Below are 21773 nucleotides of genomic sequence, written 5' to 3' on the forward strand. Positions count from 1 at the left end.
CTATCAGAGTGTCACTGTTCCGAGCACCAGAGACAGTGCATCAGTGTGACCCGGCACACAGCACGTCTCCAGTCTGTGCAGAAGATGAGGAAGAGTCTCTGGTGAGACCCCTGACTCAGCAGCACTGGTTCCCGAGGGCACAGAAAATGCACTGCACAAAAAGAGGAAAGGGTCTCGCCCGCAGGCCTGGGCGTGGCCTGGTGGTGGTGAGGGGGGACACCAGGCCAGGACACCTGGTCACTTTCCTGGGCGGGACAAGTCCGCACACGGAGGCCGCTCTGATCTGGTTTTAGAAGTGTGCTTGTCCACGCCGGTGTGGGCAGCGCCTGGGACCCCGGCCCACGGCCAGGGCAATGGAGAGGGCGCGTGGCATCACCTCTCACGGACCCCAGGCCTGTCCGCCGGCTGCCAAGGCCAGGACATCATGGAGGGCGTGGCTGGAACTCGTTCTGGTTCTTCCAGGACGTGCAAGCAAAGCCACCAGCCTTCGTGTCTTGCTTTCCGTGCGAGGTTGGCCCTGCAGGGCTTGCCGATGGCCACCACTGTGCATCCAGGGTCCGTGCCCGCCCTGACCTGTGCCTGGCACGGCAGTCTGACCACTGCTGCTGCAGCCTCAGGCAAAGCTCCCGTGTGGAGCGCAGGGCGGTGAGGATTCCTGCTTGGGGCTCGGCGTGCCCAGAAGTCCAGTCCTCACTCTGGAGGGGTGGGCTGTCCCCGTCCCTGTACGTTGTTTAGTGAAATGGCAAGATGCTCGGGCACAAGGAGAAAGGACAGAGCCCTGAAGCCGCAGACGAGCCGCCCCGGCCCGCGAGCCGTCCATCCTCCCCACACCTCCTGGCCTCCTCGCCCTCTCAGCACAGGACAGTCATGCCGAGCACAGGGCCGAGGCCTCAGAGACCTGCCACCAAATAGCAGAGGTTCTGCTCCTCGGTTCTCTAACAAGCTGGGAAGCAAATGCTGACCCCGGCCATGGATGCTCAGGTACCTATCCTCGCAACATCACAAAAGGCCACTTTAGCAAGTGGACAGAGCACCACCAGAGAAGTGTTCAGAGGGCCTGTCAGTAAGTGGCCACAGGTGTCTGGATCAAGTGGCCACAGCACTGACAGGCAGGAGGTCAGACGGCGAGCGAGCGGCCACGGTGTCTGGATCTCGCGTCATGTGCAGCATCTGCCGCGGAGTCCTGGGGCGCCTGCCGCCCGCCTTTCCTTGCCTCAGTAAGGGGGAGGTGTCCGTGGCTCCCGGGAGCTCTGGGTCTCTCGGGCGGCTCCTGAGGACTGCTGGGCCGCCACTCCTGGAGTGAGGTTGTCTGCAGCGACGTGGTCCAACACTGAGACTCTTTCTCCAGCGCCACGGCTCCCTGCCTTGTTTTTTGTTTGCTTTAAATGTAGAATTTTAAAAACTAAGGACATTCTTTCTTGGTAGGACTGAAGCCGTCGCAGAGATGGGGGTCTTCGTGGTGTGGTCCCTCTCTGAATGGAGCCTGCACGGCCCCCTGAATCAGGCTGGTGAGAAACCAGGAGCACCCGAGCCCATGGAGAGACCATGGTGAGGTCCCTTGCAGCGGGAGGCGGGAGGCACTTACCTTCCTCTCATCTGTGGGGTACTGGGCTGCGTACCACAGGCTCCGCCTCCTCTCCGCAGTCTTCTGGTCGGTGCTACAGGCCAGGGCTCTGTCCTCCTTGGTCCTCTCGTCCTGCACCTGCAACGGTCACAGGGACAGCTCTCCTGTTACCGGGTGGATGTGCCATGTCCCCCTAATGCTCATGTGAGGGTGCAAGAGGGTTCAGCGAGGAAAGGACTGGGCGTGAGAGTCAACCCAGCCCGCGGATTAATCCCTGATGGGATTACCTGAGTGGCAACTGGAGTGGGTCGTGGGCTGGAGGAGGGGGTCACTGGGGCGTGGCTTTGGGGTATGTGTTTGTGTCTGGCAAGTGGACACCTCTCTCTGCTTTCTGATCACCATGTGAGCCGCTTCCCTCCGCCACGCTCTTCCTCCATGGTGTCCTGCCTCACCTCCAGCCCCGAGGGATGGAGCCCGGCTGTCTATGGATTGAGACCTTTGAACCTGTGAGCCCCCAAATGAACTTTTCCTCCCCTAAAACTGTTCTGGTCAGAGCAGGAAAAAAAAAAAAAAAAAAGCTGCCTAAAACAGCCTCCAAAGAGGCTCTGGGTGCCCCTCTTTCTATTTTGCCTCATGTGAGTTTTCAAAGCTAGTGTATACGCTCTGCGGGGTCTGACCCATGTACTCTCAGAAGTTACAGACGTACCATCCTGCACCCGACGAGAACGTCAGAATGGAACGGCCCCTGGTTCCCATGGCGCCCGTATGCACCGGGCAGGCTCCTCAGGGTGGACTCCCAGCGCACTAGAAGCAGCCAAGCTCCAGGGGCCCGGGGCTGAGCCTTCCAAGGGGGGCAGGGCTGCTGGGTGAGCCAGCGCCGGGACCTTTCATCAAGACGACGCTGAGTGAGGGCAGCCTCGCAGAGCTCAGGCTGGGTACCACGCGAGAGCCTACCTAGGGCGTAGAAGCGTTGCCTTGCCTGACTGAGACGCGAGCTGGACCTGCCCGTTGATGGTGGACAGGCAGAACAGAGCCAGGGTGAGGCCTGGGAAGTGCCAGGCGCTTTGGCGTACTTCTCCAACAAAGGCGTCCCCACGGCAAGGACACTAGCCTATGCCGCCCCTGGGGTGGAGGGCCTGGATTCAGCCTCACTGCCCGGGGCAGAGCCGAGGAGGGCAGCCGGCTCCCCTGCTGGTGGGCCCTGCAGGCAGTCTCCCTGCCCAGCTCAGGGCCTTCACCAGAGCGCTCAGCTGGAGGGCGCTTGCTGCGCTGCGAGCCTAAGGTTAACAGCGGTACCTAGCAGCCACCCTGTGTCCATCTGGGACAGTGCTCCACAGACGACAGGTGGTGCTCAGCCCTACCGTGAAATGGGCTTGGTTGTGACAGGTGGTTTTGCCCAACGCTAGGCTAAACTACGGGCCCTGCCTGGGGACACTGCCTTAGGGAGAAAGTCCTTTCCCAGCCATGGAGCACACTGATGGCCTGCAATGCAGTGCTGGCCTCAAGCCCTCGGCTCTGGACCCTCCACATCGGAGGCTTGGTTACTGCTACGCCTGCGCACACGGCCTGGCTGCCCTTCCCAGCATTCTCTGCCCCTTGTTCCCCAGGCAGCCCAGAGCGCCAACACCAGACTACGGCGTGTGCCAGGGGCAAGAACAGCCCTTCGCTGCCACTGCGTCCCTCCAGGGACTGCATGGCCCAGGGAAAGCTGCAGGCACTCAGGGCTCAGAACTGCACACACACCACAATTCCCGCAAGGTGTAGGAGTTCCCGTGGGCAATGCACGTTCCCATCTTACACTTTGATTTCTCAAGTATATATTCTTGGTTCTGGATGTACATGTGTACAGATCCAGATGTGTTTGTGGGGTAAGTGAACATAATATTTAAAGGGTTTGATTGGCATAAATTTTAGAAGAGAATTGGAGAAACTGTAACATGAGATGATCCTGATTCCCTCCGACCCTACACGTGTTTTCTTGCTATGTGTCTGTCATCGGTCCCCAAGGGGAAGAAGATCCTTTGAGAACCTTGCTGACAAGGATGGTCTGTGACCCTGATCCTGCCAGTGGCTCCCCCGCTGCCCGTGCCTGTCCACATGTGAGGAAGAGGCACCACACAGGAGGGCAGACAACCCCTTGTCCGGGGACACGCAGCTCGCCAGTGCCGTGGCCCCCATGGTCTGCTTCAGATGCCCTTCTCTTCTGGACCTCTGTTCCTGGAAGGGTCTTTGGGCACGCGGGCTGGCCCTCATGGCCCTTGCCTGCAGGGTTCTCACTCTATGCGGGACACAGGGAAGGACTTGTGGGCTGACAGACGGAATGGACCTGCCAACCTCCCAGTCCGTGGGTGTGAAGAGAGACCAGGAAAGCAGAAAACTGCTCAGGCTCCAGGCTAGAAGTGATCCAGAAGGCCAGACTGGATGGGGACCTCCGCTCAGCGGGGCTGGCCCAGTTACTGTGGCTTGAGCGCGCCCCCCTGCAGGTGGTCGGGAGGAGGCGCGACGCCCTCCCCCAGTGGCCGCAGGAGCCCGGACGCCTCTCAAGGTCCTTTAGGGAAAGAAAGGCGGACAGAAACCTTTTACCACGGAAGAGAAGGAGAGAAGCCACACCGGCTTCAGTCCTCCCCTTGAAATCACCAGGTCCTGTTGGCCTTCCCACAGGACGTAAGCTGGTCCGCAGTTCTGCAGGAAGGTGACGTCCCGAGCCCCTGACTCCAGGACAGGCGGGGGGCCCCTGAGCTGGACCACCTCCACAGTACCCTCAGAGGCCGAGAGCGCTGGAGCAGAAGGGAACTCCCACCACCGTGAGCACCAGGGGCCGTGTGGTCTTGAAGACCTTAGCTTGGTTGTGGGGCTGGGACTGGATTTGCACCATTAAGTGTGTGATTTCAGAAGAATTCACCTTTCTAGCCTCATTGTCCTCAGCCATGAGATGTACAGCACTGGGTGGTGGGCCCAGTGAGACAAGCTGGCTATCACCTCAACCTGGCCCACGCGCAGCTAAGTGAGCCTCCCTCCGGGTGCAGGGCCCGCCTCCATTCTGATAGTATTCTTATTTGCTCAATGCTCCTTGCAGAATTAGTCACCGTGACTACAACACGGGTACCATGTTGGGACACAGTTCTGATCAGCCCGGGAATAGCAGGAATGAGCCATTTGACCTGAAGTCTCCACGTCACTAAGCAGACAAAGCAGGAAAACCTTTGGTCCTTACGAGGGGTTCTTGCAGCCAGATGCGGATCAGAGTGGCCAGTGTGTAGTACATCACCAGCAGCAGGATGGGGTTGGCGTGGTGATACCAGGACAGCGCTGGGTTTACTACGATCTTCCAGGTACTGGAGCAGTCTGTCTGGATTACTGATTTGATACCAAACAACCTGTTAAAAAACAAAGAAAGTCACTTGAAAGCTGCAGTAAACTGTGTGCTCAACGCAGGTCAACCCACCCTGGTCTGGGCGCATCTGTGCCACGGCCGGGTACCTGTAGGTGTGTCTGGTGGGCACTCACGATGCACATCTGAAATGCCACCTGAGTGTGTAGACTTGATGCCAGCGGCAGCCGGATGGTCTTCACGTTGGTTCAAAAGCCCAGCTACCACTGAACCCTCGTCCGCCTTTTAGAAACTTGCCTTTTAATGGCCAACCGCCCTATTAAAACTTGGCCTTATTGAAAGGCCAAGTATGCGGTAAGATGTTACTAAGTCCAACTAAATGAGCAAATAACTTGTTTCTGGCTGCATTTAGTGTCAGCTCTTCAGTTAGTGTTGATATTATGGGGCAAATATTGAAACTGGACACTGTCCCACAATTCAGCAATAAAAGCCAAATGTCATGTAATAGGATTTCTGTAAGACGTATTTCTGTCAGATTTCGTTTATGGGTTATTTGAAGTTTTTCAAAGCTTGTAATTAATCTTTTCCTTGAAAGATGACTTTATGTGGCTTATTAAACTTTGAGATGGTTGATTTATTATTTTTGCAATACTGGGGATTGAACCCAGGGCACTCTACCACTGAGCTACATCCTCAGGCTTCCTATTTTTTATTTAGAGACAGGGTCTTGCTAAGTTGCTCAGGCTGGTCTCAAACCTGTTGTCCTCCTGCCTCAGTCTCCTGAGTTGCTGGGATGACAGGTGTGCACACCATGCCTGGCTTCAAATGGTTTATTTTCTAATGCTGATTTCTACTAGGTCATCAAGATATCTCTGGTTATATAATTAGAAAATGCGTAAAATATAATTTATTTAGAAATTAATCTTGATGTACAGTTTTTCTAAGAAGAGATGTTACCAAAAACATAAAACTTTCCCATGGCAAATGCATTCCCTACCTTTCTATTGTTTGCATCTTTCTAAGTAAACCTCCTTCAATTTTTGTCTTGTGTTCTGTGTTCAGTTACAAGATTTTCAAAGACTAATGTTCTTCCCCTTTGAAACCTCTCAGGGCTCTGTTTCCTGTCATGATGTGAATGCAGTACTGCTTTGTTGAATACGAATTTTAAAGTAAGATAAACAGAAATTTAACTTTCCTCATTTTTATCAGAGAAAAATAAATTGCCCTAGAACTTGGTTTTATGGCCGGTCTCTTTTCTGAAGCCCAGGAAGATTTTATGTAGTTAGCATTCGAAAGAAAAAAGTGTGTTGAAATATTACTTCAAACTCCATTTATATGCATGATAAATACATGTTCAGAATCAAAATAAGATACATGTTGAAAAAGGAAAATTTCTTGAGTCCATGTGGAGGAGTGGAACTTCCAAAAATATTTTCCAACCCTATAGTCACATAAATTTTTTGTATAAAGTACTCAGGAAGGAAAGCTCCTAAAATTAAATCTGATGAGCTGGATAGTCCTTTGGGTTAATTTAAGTGGTAGGTTTTAGCTACTAAGTCTCCACACCTGGCACATCAACAAGAAATGACCTCATTCAACTCAGCTTAAAAACACCTGTGTTGCCCCATTAGAAATTTAATAGCAACTTTCCAAATCTGTGGGCAAATGAATTCATGCATCACATCAACTTCTCACACCCCAGCAATGAGCAGTACTTGTAACTTCCTGTACCTTTCCACACACACCCTGCAGAGTCCGACTCACGTGTGTGCTACTAGGTATGGACCTCAGAGAGCAGAAGCTACGGAATGGCGACTGTTGACTCCTACGAGGAATTTGTTTCCAGAGAATTCGAACACTGTAAGGCCCGGGGCTTCTCTTTCCTTTTGGGAAAAGACACTGGATATTGTAGAAAGGATTCCTATGCCAGATAGGAAATCTGTACTTAAAGGGTCACACCCTTCCGGCATTGTAGTTCTAGAATCTTCTGCAGTAGTTAACTTTTGTTGAATTTGCTCAGCCTTTTGGTTTCCAGGATTGCATCTGGATGCTGACGGCACGAAGAAACGTGGTCCCCAGCACCTGTCCTGGAGCCAGGTGGGCCTTCTCACTGCAAAGGATGCACGGCAGCTCCTGCAGCTGGTGTCGGGGAGCCCGAGGTATTGGGGACAGGCATTGGGAAAAGCAGTCTGGAAGAGGAATGCAGGATGGGGACAGTTGGTCCAAAAATGGTTCGGTGAGGAGAGGAGAAAGAAATCCTGAAGCCTTGGAGAGATCTGGCGGGTAATGGGGCTGGGCTGGGCTGGGGAGAGAGTGGGAGACTGGGCTTGGTGAGATCAGACTGGGTGACTGCCGAAGTGTCACTGGGTATTATCAGCTCCATTCTCTTACGCTACCTACATGACTGCTGGGTCTTCACAGCATCCTGGGTTGGCGTTCAAGCCGACTGAAGGAAAGCACCATCAGGCCTTCCACTGTGTTTTCTGCATCCATGGATTCCACCAAAAGTGCATCAAAGACATTTGAAAAAATACTTCATCTGACTGCACACATGCCGACATTTTTTCTTGTCATTATTCCCTAAACGATACAGTGTAGCAATTACCTACACAGCATTTACTTTATGTTAGACACTACTAGTCGTCCAGAGATGGTATGAGCCATTTAAAATAAGGTGCGAGCATCCTTGAATTTGGGTCTCCATGTGGGGCGGGGGGTCCTGGAACCAATTCCTCATGGCACCGAGGGATGACTGTCTATAAGGTTTGTGCATCACTAAAAGCACTTCAAAACGACCATCTCCAATCTCTGCATAGATGTCTCTTTGCCTGAGAAAAGATGGCAAAGCTACAGGATGGTGGATTCCCAGCAGATGCTTATTTGGAAACAGAAAGCTTTTCTGTTCACTTGGGAGATCTCTTACTCATCTTTGCACCCAAGCCTGGCTGTTTAGGGGCACGTTTGTTCAGTGACTCGCCTGTAAATGAAATCTAACAGGACTAAGGAGGGAGGGGGTAAGAATTGGACTTTGGGGAAGGTGTTATGCTAAGAACTGAAGATCCCGCCCCTCTGCTGTTTCCCCTCAGTGGCTGAAGGACACACGGGGAGCTGAGGGGTGGGTGGGTGCCGGCCTCGCTCTGCTGTCTCCTGAAGCTGGCATTCATTCCTTTCCGAGGACGGGGCCGCACTTCTCTAGAACAACCCAAGCTGAGGACGTTCTCCCGGCCTCGGGTTTCCCCCCAGCCCCAGGTGACCATGCCAGAGTCCCCTGCCAAGGCTCTGGGTCTTGGCACTGCTTCCTCTGCCCAAGCCGTCTCCCTCCACGGCCCAGAGAGTTACCCCAAGTCCCAGCGAAGGGGCCCCGAGGCCTCCGCACTCACATCTCATCTTTTCTCCCGATGTGAATCTGAGCTACACGTCTCTACCTGGGGTTTACCGCACAATCACTTTTCATTATTTAAAGAATATCTTGGGCCATTTATGGCAGATACTTATTTTTGTCCTCCACTGGCTGCAGACAAGAATCTTGAAATATACTTTCTGAATGAATGAATGAATAAATGTATACAGTTAAAATAATACTCTTTCTTCCTTTGGTGTGGGGATGAATCAAGTGCTGCTCTTCTACTAGCTACACCCCACCCAGGCTGACCTTGAACTTGCCGTCCTCCTGCCTCAGCCTCTGAGTGGCGGGGTTGCAGGAGTGCTGAGAATCCAGGCCTATGGTTTGGATGTGGTTTCAGTCTTGGAGGCTTGGGCCTCAGTGTGGGTTGCTGGGAGGTGAGACCTTTAAGAGGTGGGCTCTGGTGAGGCCCTCGGGTCTGTTGGGGGTGTGATCTTGGAACAGCAGGAACCCCAGTCCTGCTGTTTTCCTGTTAGCTGATGTGTCCTCTCTGTGAAACACTCTGACATCCCCAGGAGTGGCTCACTGCTGCTGGGCTCTTGCCGATGCCGTGCCCAGGACTCTTGAGAACTAAACTGTGAGCTAATCAATCCTCTTTTCTTCATAAAGTCAGCATGCTTCGGGTACTTTGCTACAGTGATGAAGATCTGACTACTGCACCAGGTGTGTAGCCAGGAGTCTGTACAGGATTCCAGAGGGAACAGAACGTGAGGCAGCTTGGATGGTTCCTTCCAGATCCCCCCAGGGTGCTTCATGGGGCCATTGTGTATAAAAGCCAATCTGTGGCCTCCAGCCACAGGTAGCCTCTCCCCCATCACTGGGGCACTCTGCCTCCCTGGCCCGAGTACCTGCAGGGGACTCTCTCGGTGCTGCAGGGCCTCCATGGCCTCGTTCCAGGAGCCTGCTCCCCGCAGAGCTTTGCCGTTCCCTCTGCCTCTGAGCACACATGGCTTCTGGCGTCCGCGCCGACCGTACTGTGGGCGCTTGTGCTATCACACAGTCGGCAGATCCACAGGCGCTGCGCCTGTTCTCAGGTCCACCCCACCTGGTCTGCGGGCTGCAGTAGTCCCGGAACCCAGACGGGTGCGGACACGCATCATACCAGAACCGACACCACGGGTGCGAAGCAGGTTGAGCTCTGGTAAGACTCGCGTGACTGAAAACCGACCGCTGTGACCGCCGTGGAGCGTGCGGTTTGGTGGGATTTACTATGCCAATGTGGTTGTGCGACCAGCTTCCGGACCTTTCTCGTCTTGCAAACCCGAGACCGAAGCGGGTGAAGGGAGACCCTCCGTTCTCATTACGCCTTCGCTTCTAAAGAGCTCAGGCTCTTGGGGATCTCCAGCTCTCCAGGGAGGCGGGCTCTTTGATTAAGTGAGCAGTAACTAGAATGGGCGAGGGTACAGCTTGGCTGGTAAAAGTCTAGGGCGAGTGATAAACCGGATGAAGCCAGGAGGTATGCCCCTTGTAACCAGGCTAACGTCATTACTGGGTGATAAATTATCCTCCAAAGAAAACATCTTTTCAGGGTCTTCCCGTGTCTAACCCCCGATTTTTACTTGGCATTGACAGTCACCTGGTGGAGGAAGAAGTGGAAGGGAGGCAGTGCTGGGGAGCAGGGATCCTGGGGAGGCCTGAGGCCCCAGCAGGAAGCACAGGCCACCGTGGGAACCAGGCACCGAGCGCGCCTTGCGACCCTGGGCTGGGCTGAGCCGCGAGGGAAGCCCGTGCTCTCAGACCTCCAGGGCACGCAGTCTTGTCCTTTTCATGCCAGTTCCCCTGGGGACGGGTTTGGTGACAGATCCCAGGGCCGCTGAGGCTCCGAGGAGAACTTCCCATGTTAGACTTCAGAAGTCATGAGGCAGAACAGCCCAGCAAATCAGGGCCATTACTACTGACCGGTGACCCACACCTTTGCCTGGGCTGGTCCTGGGCAGCCAGCAGCAGCCGCTGGAAGGAGAGAGAAGGGACACCCACGCTGTAGGCAAGTCCCTGCCCAGGGTAAATGTTAGTTAGCCTTCTCTAGGAAGGTCCTGTGGCCAGTCACCTCGCTTACAGGGTGGAGAGTGGCTGTCCCACTACGTGACGGTCACCTTGCTCTCAAGGTGGTTTTGTGAGTCTGTTTCGGGCAGGGCCCTCCTGAGGCGCTTACCAGGAAGCAGCCAAAAAGGCCCAGTCATTCCCAGCCCTCTTCAGGTGACGCAGGGCGACTTTGCACCTGTCTTACTACAGTCTGTGCTCAAGGCGACCCTCTTTTATCCTGGACCTGAAGTGTGTCAAGAAGCGTGGCCTCCACCTGAGGTCATGCTCAGGACCTGTCAGGAGTCCTCTTCCGGACGATGGGCATGGCCTACGCCGCGAGCTCCCTGCCCCCTCCTAGAGACACTGCCTTGGGCATCATCCGGAAGGAACCACCCTTTCTCCACTCATCTCTCCTGGTGGTCTGTCTGTTCTGCACTCGGCAAGGGCAGAACCCGTTGTGCTAAGCACAAGTGCACAGCCTTGTGTTTGTGTCTGAGGGGCACAGCCAGGGATGCCGAGCTTCTGCTGCCGGTCCTTGGGGACTTGACTTGTTAGGCAAAGGTGGGCCTCTGAAGAAAGGTGCAGAATTACTGCATGAGAAACTCATCAGATGCCTTCAAAACCCACCAACTTCCCGGCTGCCTCCTCCACCCTGCCCTCTCTTCCCCACCTAATGTTCATAAATCTAATGGTAACAAAATCCATATGGAGAGAGAGAAAGATCCAGATATGTATGCCAGAGGCACATCTACCCACAGGCATGGAGAAAGTTCCCGTGGGGCTACAGCCTTATCCATTTATTCCTTTGCTCCGCTGTGAACGGTATCCTGAGGCTATTTGTGTCATTTCCATCAGTATGGAACTCATTTTGTCACATATGCATCATCATATGATGATTGCATCTGCATTTACTGTGTCTTCGTAGATACTACATGCTGCTACATGAATTTGATCTTGCATACAGACGGTCCTATTGTATAAGTCCTATGCACCTATGTGATATAGTGCATTTAAATTCTGGGGTCGTATTGCATTGCATAAATAAACCACAGACTACGATAGGAATCCAGAAGCAGGGAACAGTTTATAAGAGTAGAAAATGCCTGTCATCAACTGGTAGGAAGCTTTTCCACAATGGCAACGTAAGAGGACAGGATGGCCGGGAAGACCTCAGTGTTTCCAGAGCTTCGTGTCTCATCTCCAGCCTCCTCTACTGGACAATTTCAAAACTTCCTCATATTTACATTTTATGTGGATAAACATTATTGCATCTGTACACAAATGTGACTATCAGGATGTTTACTGGGCGTGGATGGTAACAGTAGAGGGACAAGACACTTTCAAATGACAAGATGGGGGAATGCCCATGCATAAGTTGACACACCCACGATGTCATGAACTACGACCAAGTTGCTAAAAATAATACAGGATGTCTACGAATTGATCGGCATGCATATGTTTTTATTCAGAAGATATGCCTTGGAAGTTTATGTATCTGTAAAATATGCACTGAAATTTAAAATGCGCCAAGGAGCTTTTTCTATGTCTATAGGTAGACATATATCTGACATATATATTACATATTTATATATTATATATAGCGAGATATCTAGCTAGAGAGATGGATAGATCGATCTTTTCCCCCACATGGTTTCTAAATATCACCCTCTGAGCTCGGGCAGCCTTCCCTCTTGCATGAGCCATACAGATGCAGCCTCTCCAGACTGGCTTTCCACGCAGGTGTGTGCATTTGGGTGAGCGCCCCTGACCGTCTCTGATGCACGCATGCTGGCCTGTCAGTGTGTGCAGACCAGGAGGAACGTGTGCGAGGACACCTTATTGGCCTCCGCCATCTCTAGGGGAAGGGACTTGCACCAAGAATAGGAACAACTAAAAAGAGGAAACTCAGTTTTGCTTTCTTTTATTCCCTCCTAATGACTTAGACTTTTTTTTTTGAGCATGCATTATTATTAAAATTCAAAAATTTTAAGGATTGTTTTACAAAATGCCATTTTCTGCCTGCATTGCTTTTCTTCTTTGTTCATATCCTTGATTATCCCCTAGATGTTAATTTCTACAGTTGATACAAAGGATTTTTATGAAAAACTTTCACAGCACATTCAGAACAGATCTAGGGTTTCTTTTGTCATGATACCTTTTGCCTTCTTCTTTTTTTTTTTTTTTTTGGTACCAGGAATTGAACCTAGGAGCCCTGAACCACTGAGCAACAAGCCCAGCCACTTTTATCTTTTAATTCCAGATGGGGTTTTGCTAAGTTGTTCAGGTCCTCGTTAAGTTGCGAGGCAGGTTTTGAGTGTACGGTGCTCCTGCCCAGCCTCTGGAGCTGCTGGGAGTACAGGTGTGCACCCCCATGCCCAGCCTCAATGCTTTTTTAAAATGAAAACCAACCCTAGTTCCCCTGCCGAGGTCAACATCCGCTTCTTTTCCTCTCTCTTTCTGCCTTTCCTCCTCTCTCGCCCTTTGCCTCAGCTCCCCGCGAAGCTCACCTGGTAATTGGCAGCCAGTCAGCAATATGTGAGTCTTAATGGCTCCTTTGAAGAACTGCTCTAAGAACTGCCAGAGGAGGCTGCTCCACCCTCACGGAAGGGCAGGAGAGGGGCATCACCCCGCAACCGTTTCCACTGCGGGTCCTCTAGCAGTTATGGATGATCAGCACCGACCCTGGACAAGACCACCATCACGACCCGTCTTTTCGCTTCCCTATGAAAACTCCCATCCTACTTACACTGAGGACACCGGCGAAGCTTAACGTGCTTCTTGATGTACACCAGTCAAAAAAAGAAAAAACCTTGGACCTCTATTTTCCTATTTTTTTCTTTGACAGTGTCCAATGGAAAATTAATTTCTACTAAAAATCTATATCTTGAACAACTTTGCAAAAAATTAAGTCTCATGGATGGGAGTCAGCTCCAGATGACTACTTAGCAGAGATTTTATGACCTCGGACATTGCTCCCCACGGCAGGGTAGCCCTGACCACATGGCGGCTTTCCGTCACAGGAGAGCCAGTGGCGTGGGCAGTCACAAATGCCACTTCACTTCCCGCTCGCAGCGTGAAGCAGGGTGTGGGCCTGTGTGCGAGCCAGGGCGAGCGTGCACTCTCCTCGTCCTCACTTGCTGCAGCGAGGGGACCGCGCCTTCCCCTTAAGCCATCGGCGTCTGGATGCCCCTCATAGATTAGATATCGACAAAAGAATTCCTCACAACGGAAGCCGAGCTGCTTCCTGTTCCAGCAGAATGGCTGGAGGGGTTGGAGGGTCTCTCCTGCCCTGTCCCCCCAGGGGTGAGTGCTCCTTGCACTGCTTCCCGAATGACCTGCAAACGAGGTGACTGGAAGCCAGGTGGAAGGAGAACCACCGGGAAGAGCTGCGACCCTGAGGCCCAGGGAGGACCCCGGGACTCAGCATGGTGACCTGCGCTTGCTGGTTCCTCTCACCGCCACGTCCCATGCCCTGCTCACAGAACTCTCTGACCCAGTTCTCCTGCTTGTTTACAGAGCCCACTGGCTTCTGTGCCTGGTCTTCCTTTCCTAGCCTCTCCTGGAGGCACAAAGCCCTCTTGAAGAGCACAGCGGATGGAGTCCCGCGGAGTCAGGCACTTCACACGCACGCCCGCTTTAGTGCCCTGCTGACTGGGGTTGGTCCACACGTGTGAACCAACTGCGGGATGAGAAGCCCGAACCCCAAGACCACAGATGACTGATGTCGCCACAGCGAGGCCCTTCCCATGCAGCCAGGCTGCTGGGCGAAGCAGAGGCCCCGCAGGGCCTAAGGAAGACTCCACCCTCAGGTCTCTGCACTTCTCACTTGAGTGGGGAGCACCCAGCGGCCCTGCCACCACCCTCCAACACGGGCACCCACACGCCCCATCAGGGGCTCCGTGTGGTCCACAAGTCCCTCCCCAAATTCCTACGAGGCCTTGTCTCCAGTGTAGGTCTGGAGGTGGGGTCTTCAGAGGGGACCGGCTCACCAGGAAGATCCTAGTGCCCTCGGGAAAGAAGCCCAGAGAGACCCTTGGCCTTCCACCACCTGAGGACACAGCAAAGTGGCCGTCCATGAACCTGAGGTGAGAGCTCTCCAGACGCCGCTTCTGTGGGCAGCTTCATCCTGCAGCCTCAAGAGCGGGAGGAAGAGACCTTGTTGCTCCATCACCCGACCCCATCCAGAGCAGCTCCATTACAGCAGCCTTTCCAGACAGGGCCCCCGAAGCCAGGGGTGCTGTGGCGAGGCGCGGGAAGACCGCGCGAGAAGGGGACACTGCCCACTGAGCAGGGAGGGAGGGCCCCGGCGGGCGTCTGTCGGCACACGTGAAGCAGACCTTCCCAGCAGGACAGGCCCTCCGGTTATCTGCTCTCCGTTTCCCTAGCATTCTTTACACCTCCATTTGGACAATCTGTGCGCGACACTGCTGGAGACGCGCCAATGGCAGTGGCGGCTGCGTGGTGCCCCTTCTGACCCAGTCCTTCCCGCGGCCGCTCGCAGCCCTGCCAGTTCTCCTTTGCACGCCGTTCCCATCCCAGACCCTGGCAGACGCTCCATCCCGGAGAGACAGTGAGCTTCCACATCCACCTGCTCTGAATGGTGTCACGTCAGCGTCAGAAGCTGACACGCATGAGTCCCAAGAAGCCACTGCCATCTGTGCTCAGGCTCCTTCTCGTGGGGATAGGCAGACACCTTCCGGTGCCGCGGGCAGCTGGGGGGCGGCCTGGCTCCCGGAGGGCACTGGCCAAGTTCTCCAGAATGGCTTCCCTCCTCTGCAGACCGGATCCTGAGTGACGCGATGTTTCCTCCCTCACGGGTGGTTCTGCAGCTGAATCTTCTCAGACAGCAGCGGGGAAAGCCACGCTCCAGCCAGCAACCACCCCAGCTACCGCTGGCTTGTCCTCGGCTTGCAGGACTTCCTCGAACCACGAATGCTCTTGAGCTGAAAGGACCTTGGCCATCACTGACCCATACTCCTCAGGGCCACCTCCACCCAACCTCTCCCCAAGTCACACACAACATTAAAGAAACTGGAACTGCAGGCCTGGTCACATGAGAACTGTTTATTGTCAACCCATTAAAAATTCCACCCCTTTGTTGCTAATCGCTAGATTAAGATGATGACCCACATGGTATCATGCTAATAAAGTAATCTCACCAAACGAGCACAGGACAGCTTCCCAGGAAGTCCTGGCTAATGCTCCAACCACCAGTGTTACTACTCCTTTAAAGTACAGCACACATATGGCTTGTGCAGGGCCACAGCTTAGCACTGGCAACAAGAGTGTAAAAATGTCCACTTTAATACAAAGAGCAGCCATGATCTCCTGAGAGTGAACTAAAGAGACCCAGAAAGATCCGCACCAGCTGCGGGTAGGAGGCCTGACGGCGACTCACTGGCGCGTCGCCACAGTACTGCACTGTTCTCCTAGAGAAGCAGATCTCTTGACCTTGGAAATGCAGGAGCGGGAAGGTAGGGCCCGCACGCTGAGTCCCTTCAGCAAGGCACACTTTTGCCAGCGGCCGCGGCTACGTGAGCACTGCTACCACGACCGCACAGCCTGAGGGGCAGTTTCTTATGTTGACAAAGAAATAAGCTGAGCAGATGTGGCCCAAGCCCTCCCCGTGCCTAGAAGGTGAGTGGGGAGGCAGGTGAGCCGTCTGGCGCACAGACACAGAAGGGAGAGCTGACGTTTTGGGAGTGGGTGGTGACCCTGGGAGGTCGGGCCTGATGGCAGGAAGTGGGTCACCGGGCATGCCGTTGAAGGGTCTGTCTTCCCCGGCCTCCCTCCCTCCCTCTCCCCTCCCTGTCTCCCTGGCTGCCGAGACGTGTGTGGCTCTGCTCCACCACACGCCCTCCGCCATCACGCTCAGCCTCGCCTCCAGCCCAGAAAACACAGCAGCAACGCGACCTGGGACTGAAGCCTCTGAAGCTGTGAGCCAAGACAAATCTCTCCTCCTCCAAGTTGATTGTTCCAGGTATTTTTTTCACAGTGATGGAAAGCTGGTCAGCAGGGGAAACAGAATTTCCTGACGATTCTTTTCAAACAGCCTCCCATCACTTGGATCCAGTTGTCTTCTGTGGCTCCAGTGACTTGGAATTACTGGAAGGAGGGGCGGGGCGGGGGGAGAAGCAGGGAGGACTGTCCACTGCCAGCACCAGGCTGAGGACGTTCCTCTACGTCTTGAGCCAGCGAGGGAGTTTGGGGACCACTGCAGGAAGGCGTCAAAACTTCTTCCCAGTCCAGAATTCTACGGTGTAATCCAAAAGCCTAAAATCTAAGTGTGGTGGGTGCAACAGAATTAATTCCTGTTGGTAAATGAAGCCAAGGGCTCACCGGGGGAAAGGAGGGAGGGTCAGGCCTCCACAGAAGTCAGTTTGCAGCATCCTAGGACATCTCCTCCACGAGACCAGGGCTTCTGTGAGAACAACGACGCTCTCTTCACGGCCTCTTCCCAGCAGGGAGCTGCTGCTTCTCAAGGCACCCGTCCCCGCGGGCACAAGGCTGCCTTTCCCGTAAGAGCTCGGCTACCCTGGCTCCGGTGCCCCATCCACTTCCCCCTGCATTATGTCACATGGAGAACAGCCAAGGACTAGCCGGCCTTTTCATTTGTTTCTCACTTAGAACTTAAACACAGTTCATGCTGGACTCGTGGACACTCTGCTGTGTGTGAGAAGACTGTCATCTGACAGATTTCATGCCACATTGCTCTTCCAAGCTTGGAACAACTGCACCGTGTCCCCTGGGCTCTGCAGTATGGCTTTGAAGTTGGTGGGGGGGCTACTTTTCTGTAATTGGGCTTCATGCTGCGTTTGCAGAACACTGCCTTGTAAGAGCATTCTGCCCAAAGGACAATTCCATACCCACTAGAAGGTGCTGCATTCAGAACTGGACTGTTGTGGGCACGCTGAGGCTGCCTGGAAGGGTCTTCCCGGGGAAGAAGGCCCTTGGTAGGTCACACCTAGGGTTCACGGAGAATGCTTATGTTCTATGAGCGTTTTAAACATGTGGTCTCTTTCCCTTGCCTGAATACATCTCCACCTCTGAAAGAAATGCGAGAAACGCGTCAGAACCAGGACTCCCACGATCAGCAGTCCTGCAGGCCCTGTGCTGTCCTGTGACACTGTGACCTCACTCAGAAAGTAAGCCATGGACAGGGGAGAGGTGGTAAGGTCGGGCACTTCTGCTACTCACAGATATGACTTCTTGGGCAGCTACCATGTTCCTATGGGGTTGACTCATTGTCTAGCTATGGATAGTTAATGACCGGGACGATCGCCAAGTGGGAGAGAAGGAGGACAACAACAAAGAGCGAGTAAGGGGTTCGTTGGATGTGCTGGACACTGTTTTAGGTGCCGCATAAACCCTGTGAGGAACCTGCGACAGTTCCCACCACACGTGCAGGTTTGAGTCCGGCGGGCAGCAGTTGCTGAGGCTCCCCACTCAGGCCTGATGGCTTCGGGTCATCACACCACACTGTGACCGTTACTGACAACTTCATGTCATTCAATCTGAAAACTTACGAATGAAGGTGAATTGTTCAAAAGATACAAGCTACCAAAACTCAGAAAGAAACAGATAACCTGAATAGTCTTATATTTATTAAAGAAATTGCATTTGTGGTTAAAACCCTTCCCATCAGTAACTTCAAGCCCACATGGTATCTCTGGTGAATTCTACCACACACACACACACACACACACACACACACACACACTAAACCAATTCTACCAAATACACACACACACACACACACACACACTAAACCAATTCTACCAAATACACACACACAGACACACACACACACACACTAAACCAGTTCTACCAAATACACACACACACACACACACACTAAACCAGTTCTGCCAAATACACACACACACACTAAACCAGTTCTACCAAATACACACACACACACACACACACAAAACCAATTCTACCAAATACACACACACACACACACACACACTAAACCAGTTCTACCAAATACACACACACACACACACACTAAACCAGTTCTACCAAATACACACACACACACACTAAACCAGTTCTACCAAATACACACACACACACACACACACACACACACTAAACCAGTTCTACCAAATACACACACACACACACACTAAACCAGTTCTACCAAATACACACACACACACACTAAACCAGTTCTACCAAATACACACACACACACACACACACACACACTAAACCAGTTCTACCAAATACATACACACACACACACACACTAAACCAGTTCTACCAAATACACACACACACACACACTAAACCAGTTCTACCAAATTCACACACACACACACACACACACACACACACACAACCAATTCCTCTAGGTCACCGAGGCAGAGACTACACTTCCCAAGTCATTTTGTGAGATTAGCCTTATCCTGATATATACCAGAACCAAAGACAACTCCAGTACAAGTACAGACCCATATCTATTATGAATGTGAATGCAAGATTTCTAAGCAAAATTTTATGAATTTGAAACTAGCACCATCTAAAGAGGATAATGCCTCTTTCAGGGGTGGTTGTTCTGGGAATGGAACTCAGCATGTGTTCTACCATTGAACTACACCCAGTCACAGCACGATACTCCTGACCACGCGAGATTTACCGTAGAGCACCAGGGTAGTTCAATATCCAACGACAATTCACCATGTAAACAGAGTAGAAAAGAAAACAACAGTGTTCTCAACACACATTTAAAAAGCATCTGGCAAAAATCTATGATCTGAGAATTTTTATCAACCTGATAGAGAGTATCTGAAAAACTTACTATAACCTGAGAGGGAGAACAAGACAAGGATCCCCATCTTGACCACTTCAGCTCAACATGGGCTAGATCCTCCAACAAGTTTGATAAGACAAGAAAAGAAATAAAGGTACCCAGGTTGAAAAGGATGCAGGTAAACTTCTATATGTGATCGGGTCTTTGTAGAAAACCTACCAGAATATACAGAAAAATCTTATAGAATCAACACAACCTTTTAGAAAGGTGTCAGGATACAAGATAAATAAACAAAATAATTGTATTTCAAGTACTAGTAATAAATTGTCAGAAATTGAAATAAAAATGACCATTGACAATGGCATTAACACTGTGATGTACTCAAGGAACAACTCTGACAGTAACGTGAAAGACCTGTACTCTAAAAACTAAAAACAAAACAGACAAACAAACAAAAACACTGCTGAAAGAAATGTGGAAAGACTTCAAAAGTTGGAGGCCTATACCATGTTCTTGTACCAGAAGGCTTGAAAAGTGATCTCAAATTTATAGGGAAACATAAAGGACTTACAATAGTCTAAATGACCACGAATTTTTTTAAAAATGACTGAGTAAACAAATTCTGACATCAAGATTATGATACAGAATAGAGATCCATATGTAAACTCAACCATACATAAACGGTCGCCTTATCTATAAGAAAGGCATAAAGGCAATAAGAGTGATAAAGAGCGGTCTGTTCTGAAGTGATTGCATAACAACTGGACATCATGGACAAATGCATAAACAAAGGGCGCAGGAGGCTGGCAGGCCAGACCTGGTGACGTGCCCGGGAATCAAAGATGAACGGGATAGCTCCGGACCTCGAGATGCCAGGCGACTGCTCCAGCAGTGGTAGGTGCCAGATCCCTATCTGAAAAGACTAGTTCAGTCCACGGGCACTAGTCCTGACCAACAGCTGGCCTCCTAACGCTATGGCTATGGAGTCCTTCATCTGGGCTCAAATTACTGACCTCCACACCTCCATGTTGGACAATGCAAAGGCCCGATTCCTTGAAGTCTCTCAGAACCCGGTGGTGTGAGGAGGTGCTCTGAAGAGTCTGGGAAGGCGGGGGAGGCAGATGGGCACGTGGGCACACGGTCAGGAGGGCACGTGGGCACAGGGACAGGAAGGCAGTTTGCTCCTTACAATATGCTAGCAAAGGCACGTGGCGAGGAGTCAGAGTGGGGCTCCAACCTCGTTTCCAGCCTTCAGTGGACATGCTACTTGACCTCCGGAAGTTTCAGTTTTGCCTTTGACATATGGGCTTGAAAAGCAACAGCACCTCCCTCATAGAATGTTGAGAGTTTAATGAGATAAGAAGTAAAACGTGCCAGCAAAGTGCCTCAGGTAAAGTAACTGACTGAAGCAACTTCTAATTCAGGTAACGAGCATCTAAAATCATATTCCCTAAAACCAAAATTCACATTTGAACTCAGAGTTAAAGCAGAAGGTAAGTGATAGACTATCCTTACATATTGTAATTTAAGTGCTAATCAAATACTAAAAACCTAAGAAACTATTAGGACAACTTATTTAATCAGTGTAAAGTTTATTTGGCAAACACCTCTTTGCAGTTCTGTTTTGCAAATATTAACCACTTAATATTGATAATAAACGTATGGAAAAGGTACTCCTATTATACTCATCCCCATTTACGTGTGTGCATTCATAATACACACAACTTCAGCTGAATTTTGTTTAAGGAATATGTTTTGTTACCTAGGAAGAATACCAGGGAAAGAAATTAAGTAGTGAGAATCTTTTCCAGAGGCAGGACTGATGTTGTGGATCAGTAGTACAATGACAGTATTGAGATTTTTAAGAGAAAATAAGGCAAGTTATTTTGTTGGGTCAGATTTCACTAAACTACTAGCTGCCACATAATTTGGAAATCAGTCCATACAGATGTTATTTACTAATTCTCACATCTAAACATTTACTTAATTAAAAAAATCATATCGTTTATATTTTAAACATGCACTAAAAAGAACAAAAATGGTAGAAAAAAATGGAGCTAATATTTCTTGACTGCCTTCTAACTACTAGCACTGGTCCAACCCTTAATCACTGAATATTCACCCTCCACACATTGTAGCAGGCCAGCACCCAGGCTAGGCAGAGTGGCGCTCCCCTGTAATCCCAGTGGCTCAGGAGGCTGAGGCAGGAGGATTGTGAGTTCAAAGCCAGCCTCAGCAAAAGTGAGGCATTAAGCAACTCAGCAGAGACCCTTCCTCTAAAGAAAGTACAAAATAGGGATGGGGATGTAGCTCAGTGGTTGAGTGCCCCTGAGTTCAATCCCTGGTACTCACCCCCCAAAAAATACCAGACCCCAAACTAACAGATGTTACCCAAAGTGTCTCAATACTAAGACCAGGTCTCTGAACAACATACTGAACGTGAACTGAAATCTCTAAAATTTCTTCAAAATTAAAAGCTACTTGTTACTTTAATTCTATTTTAACCCCCGGGGAATGTCACATACTAAAGGTCACATATTAACTAGGCCAATTGTTCTGTGAGATTCTCTCCTTCCACCAAAGGTAGACTTGGGACCCTCCAAGTACTTGCCTCAGCCCAAACTGCTGAATGCATAGTTTAATTGCTTAATGTCAATCAATGTGAGACCATTTCTCTATGGTGCAACCCCTCCCC

General features: G+C 51.3%; 1 protein-coding gene across 6 annotated transcripts in view; it reads right to left on the reverse strand.

Moving 5' to 3' along the window:
- Piezo2 (piezo type mechanosensitive ion channel component 2) overlaps positions 1-21773 on the reverse strand; it is a 365623-nt gene that overhangs the window by 106944 nt on the left and 236906 nt on the right. For all 6 annotated transcript variants that reach the window (XM_047526788.1, XM_047526790.1, XM_047526787.1 and 3 more), the window contains exons 8-9: positions 4779-4941; positions 1586-1702 (exon numbers count right to left, since the gene is read on the reverse strand). In XM_047526788.1, the coding sequence (XP_047382744.1) occupies positions 1586-1702; positions 4779-4941 (280 nt within the window). The remainder of the gene's footprint in view (positions 1-1585; positions 1703-4778; positions 4942-21773) is intronic.

The sequence above is a fragment of the Sciurus carolinensis genome, chromosome 15 (assembly GCF_902686445.1).
Source record: "Sciurus carolinensis chromosome 15, mSciCar1.2, whole genome shotgun sequence".
In the NCBI taxonomy this organism is placed as follows: Eukaryota; Metazoa; Chordata; class Mammalia; order Rodentia; family Sciuridae; genus Sciurus; species Sciurus carolinensis.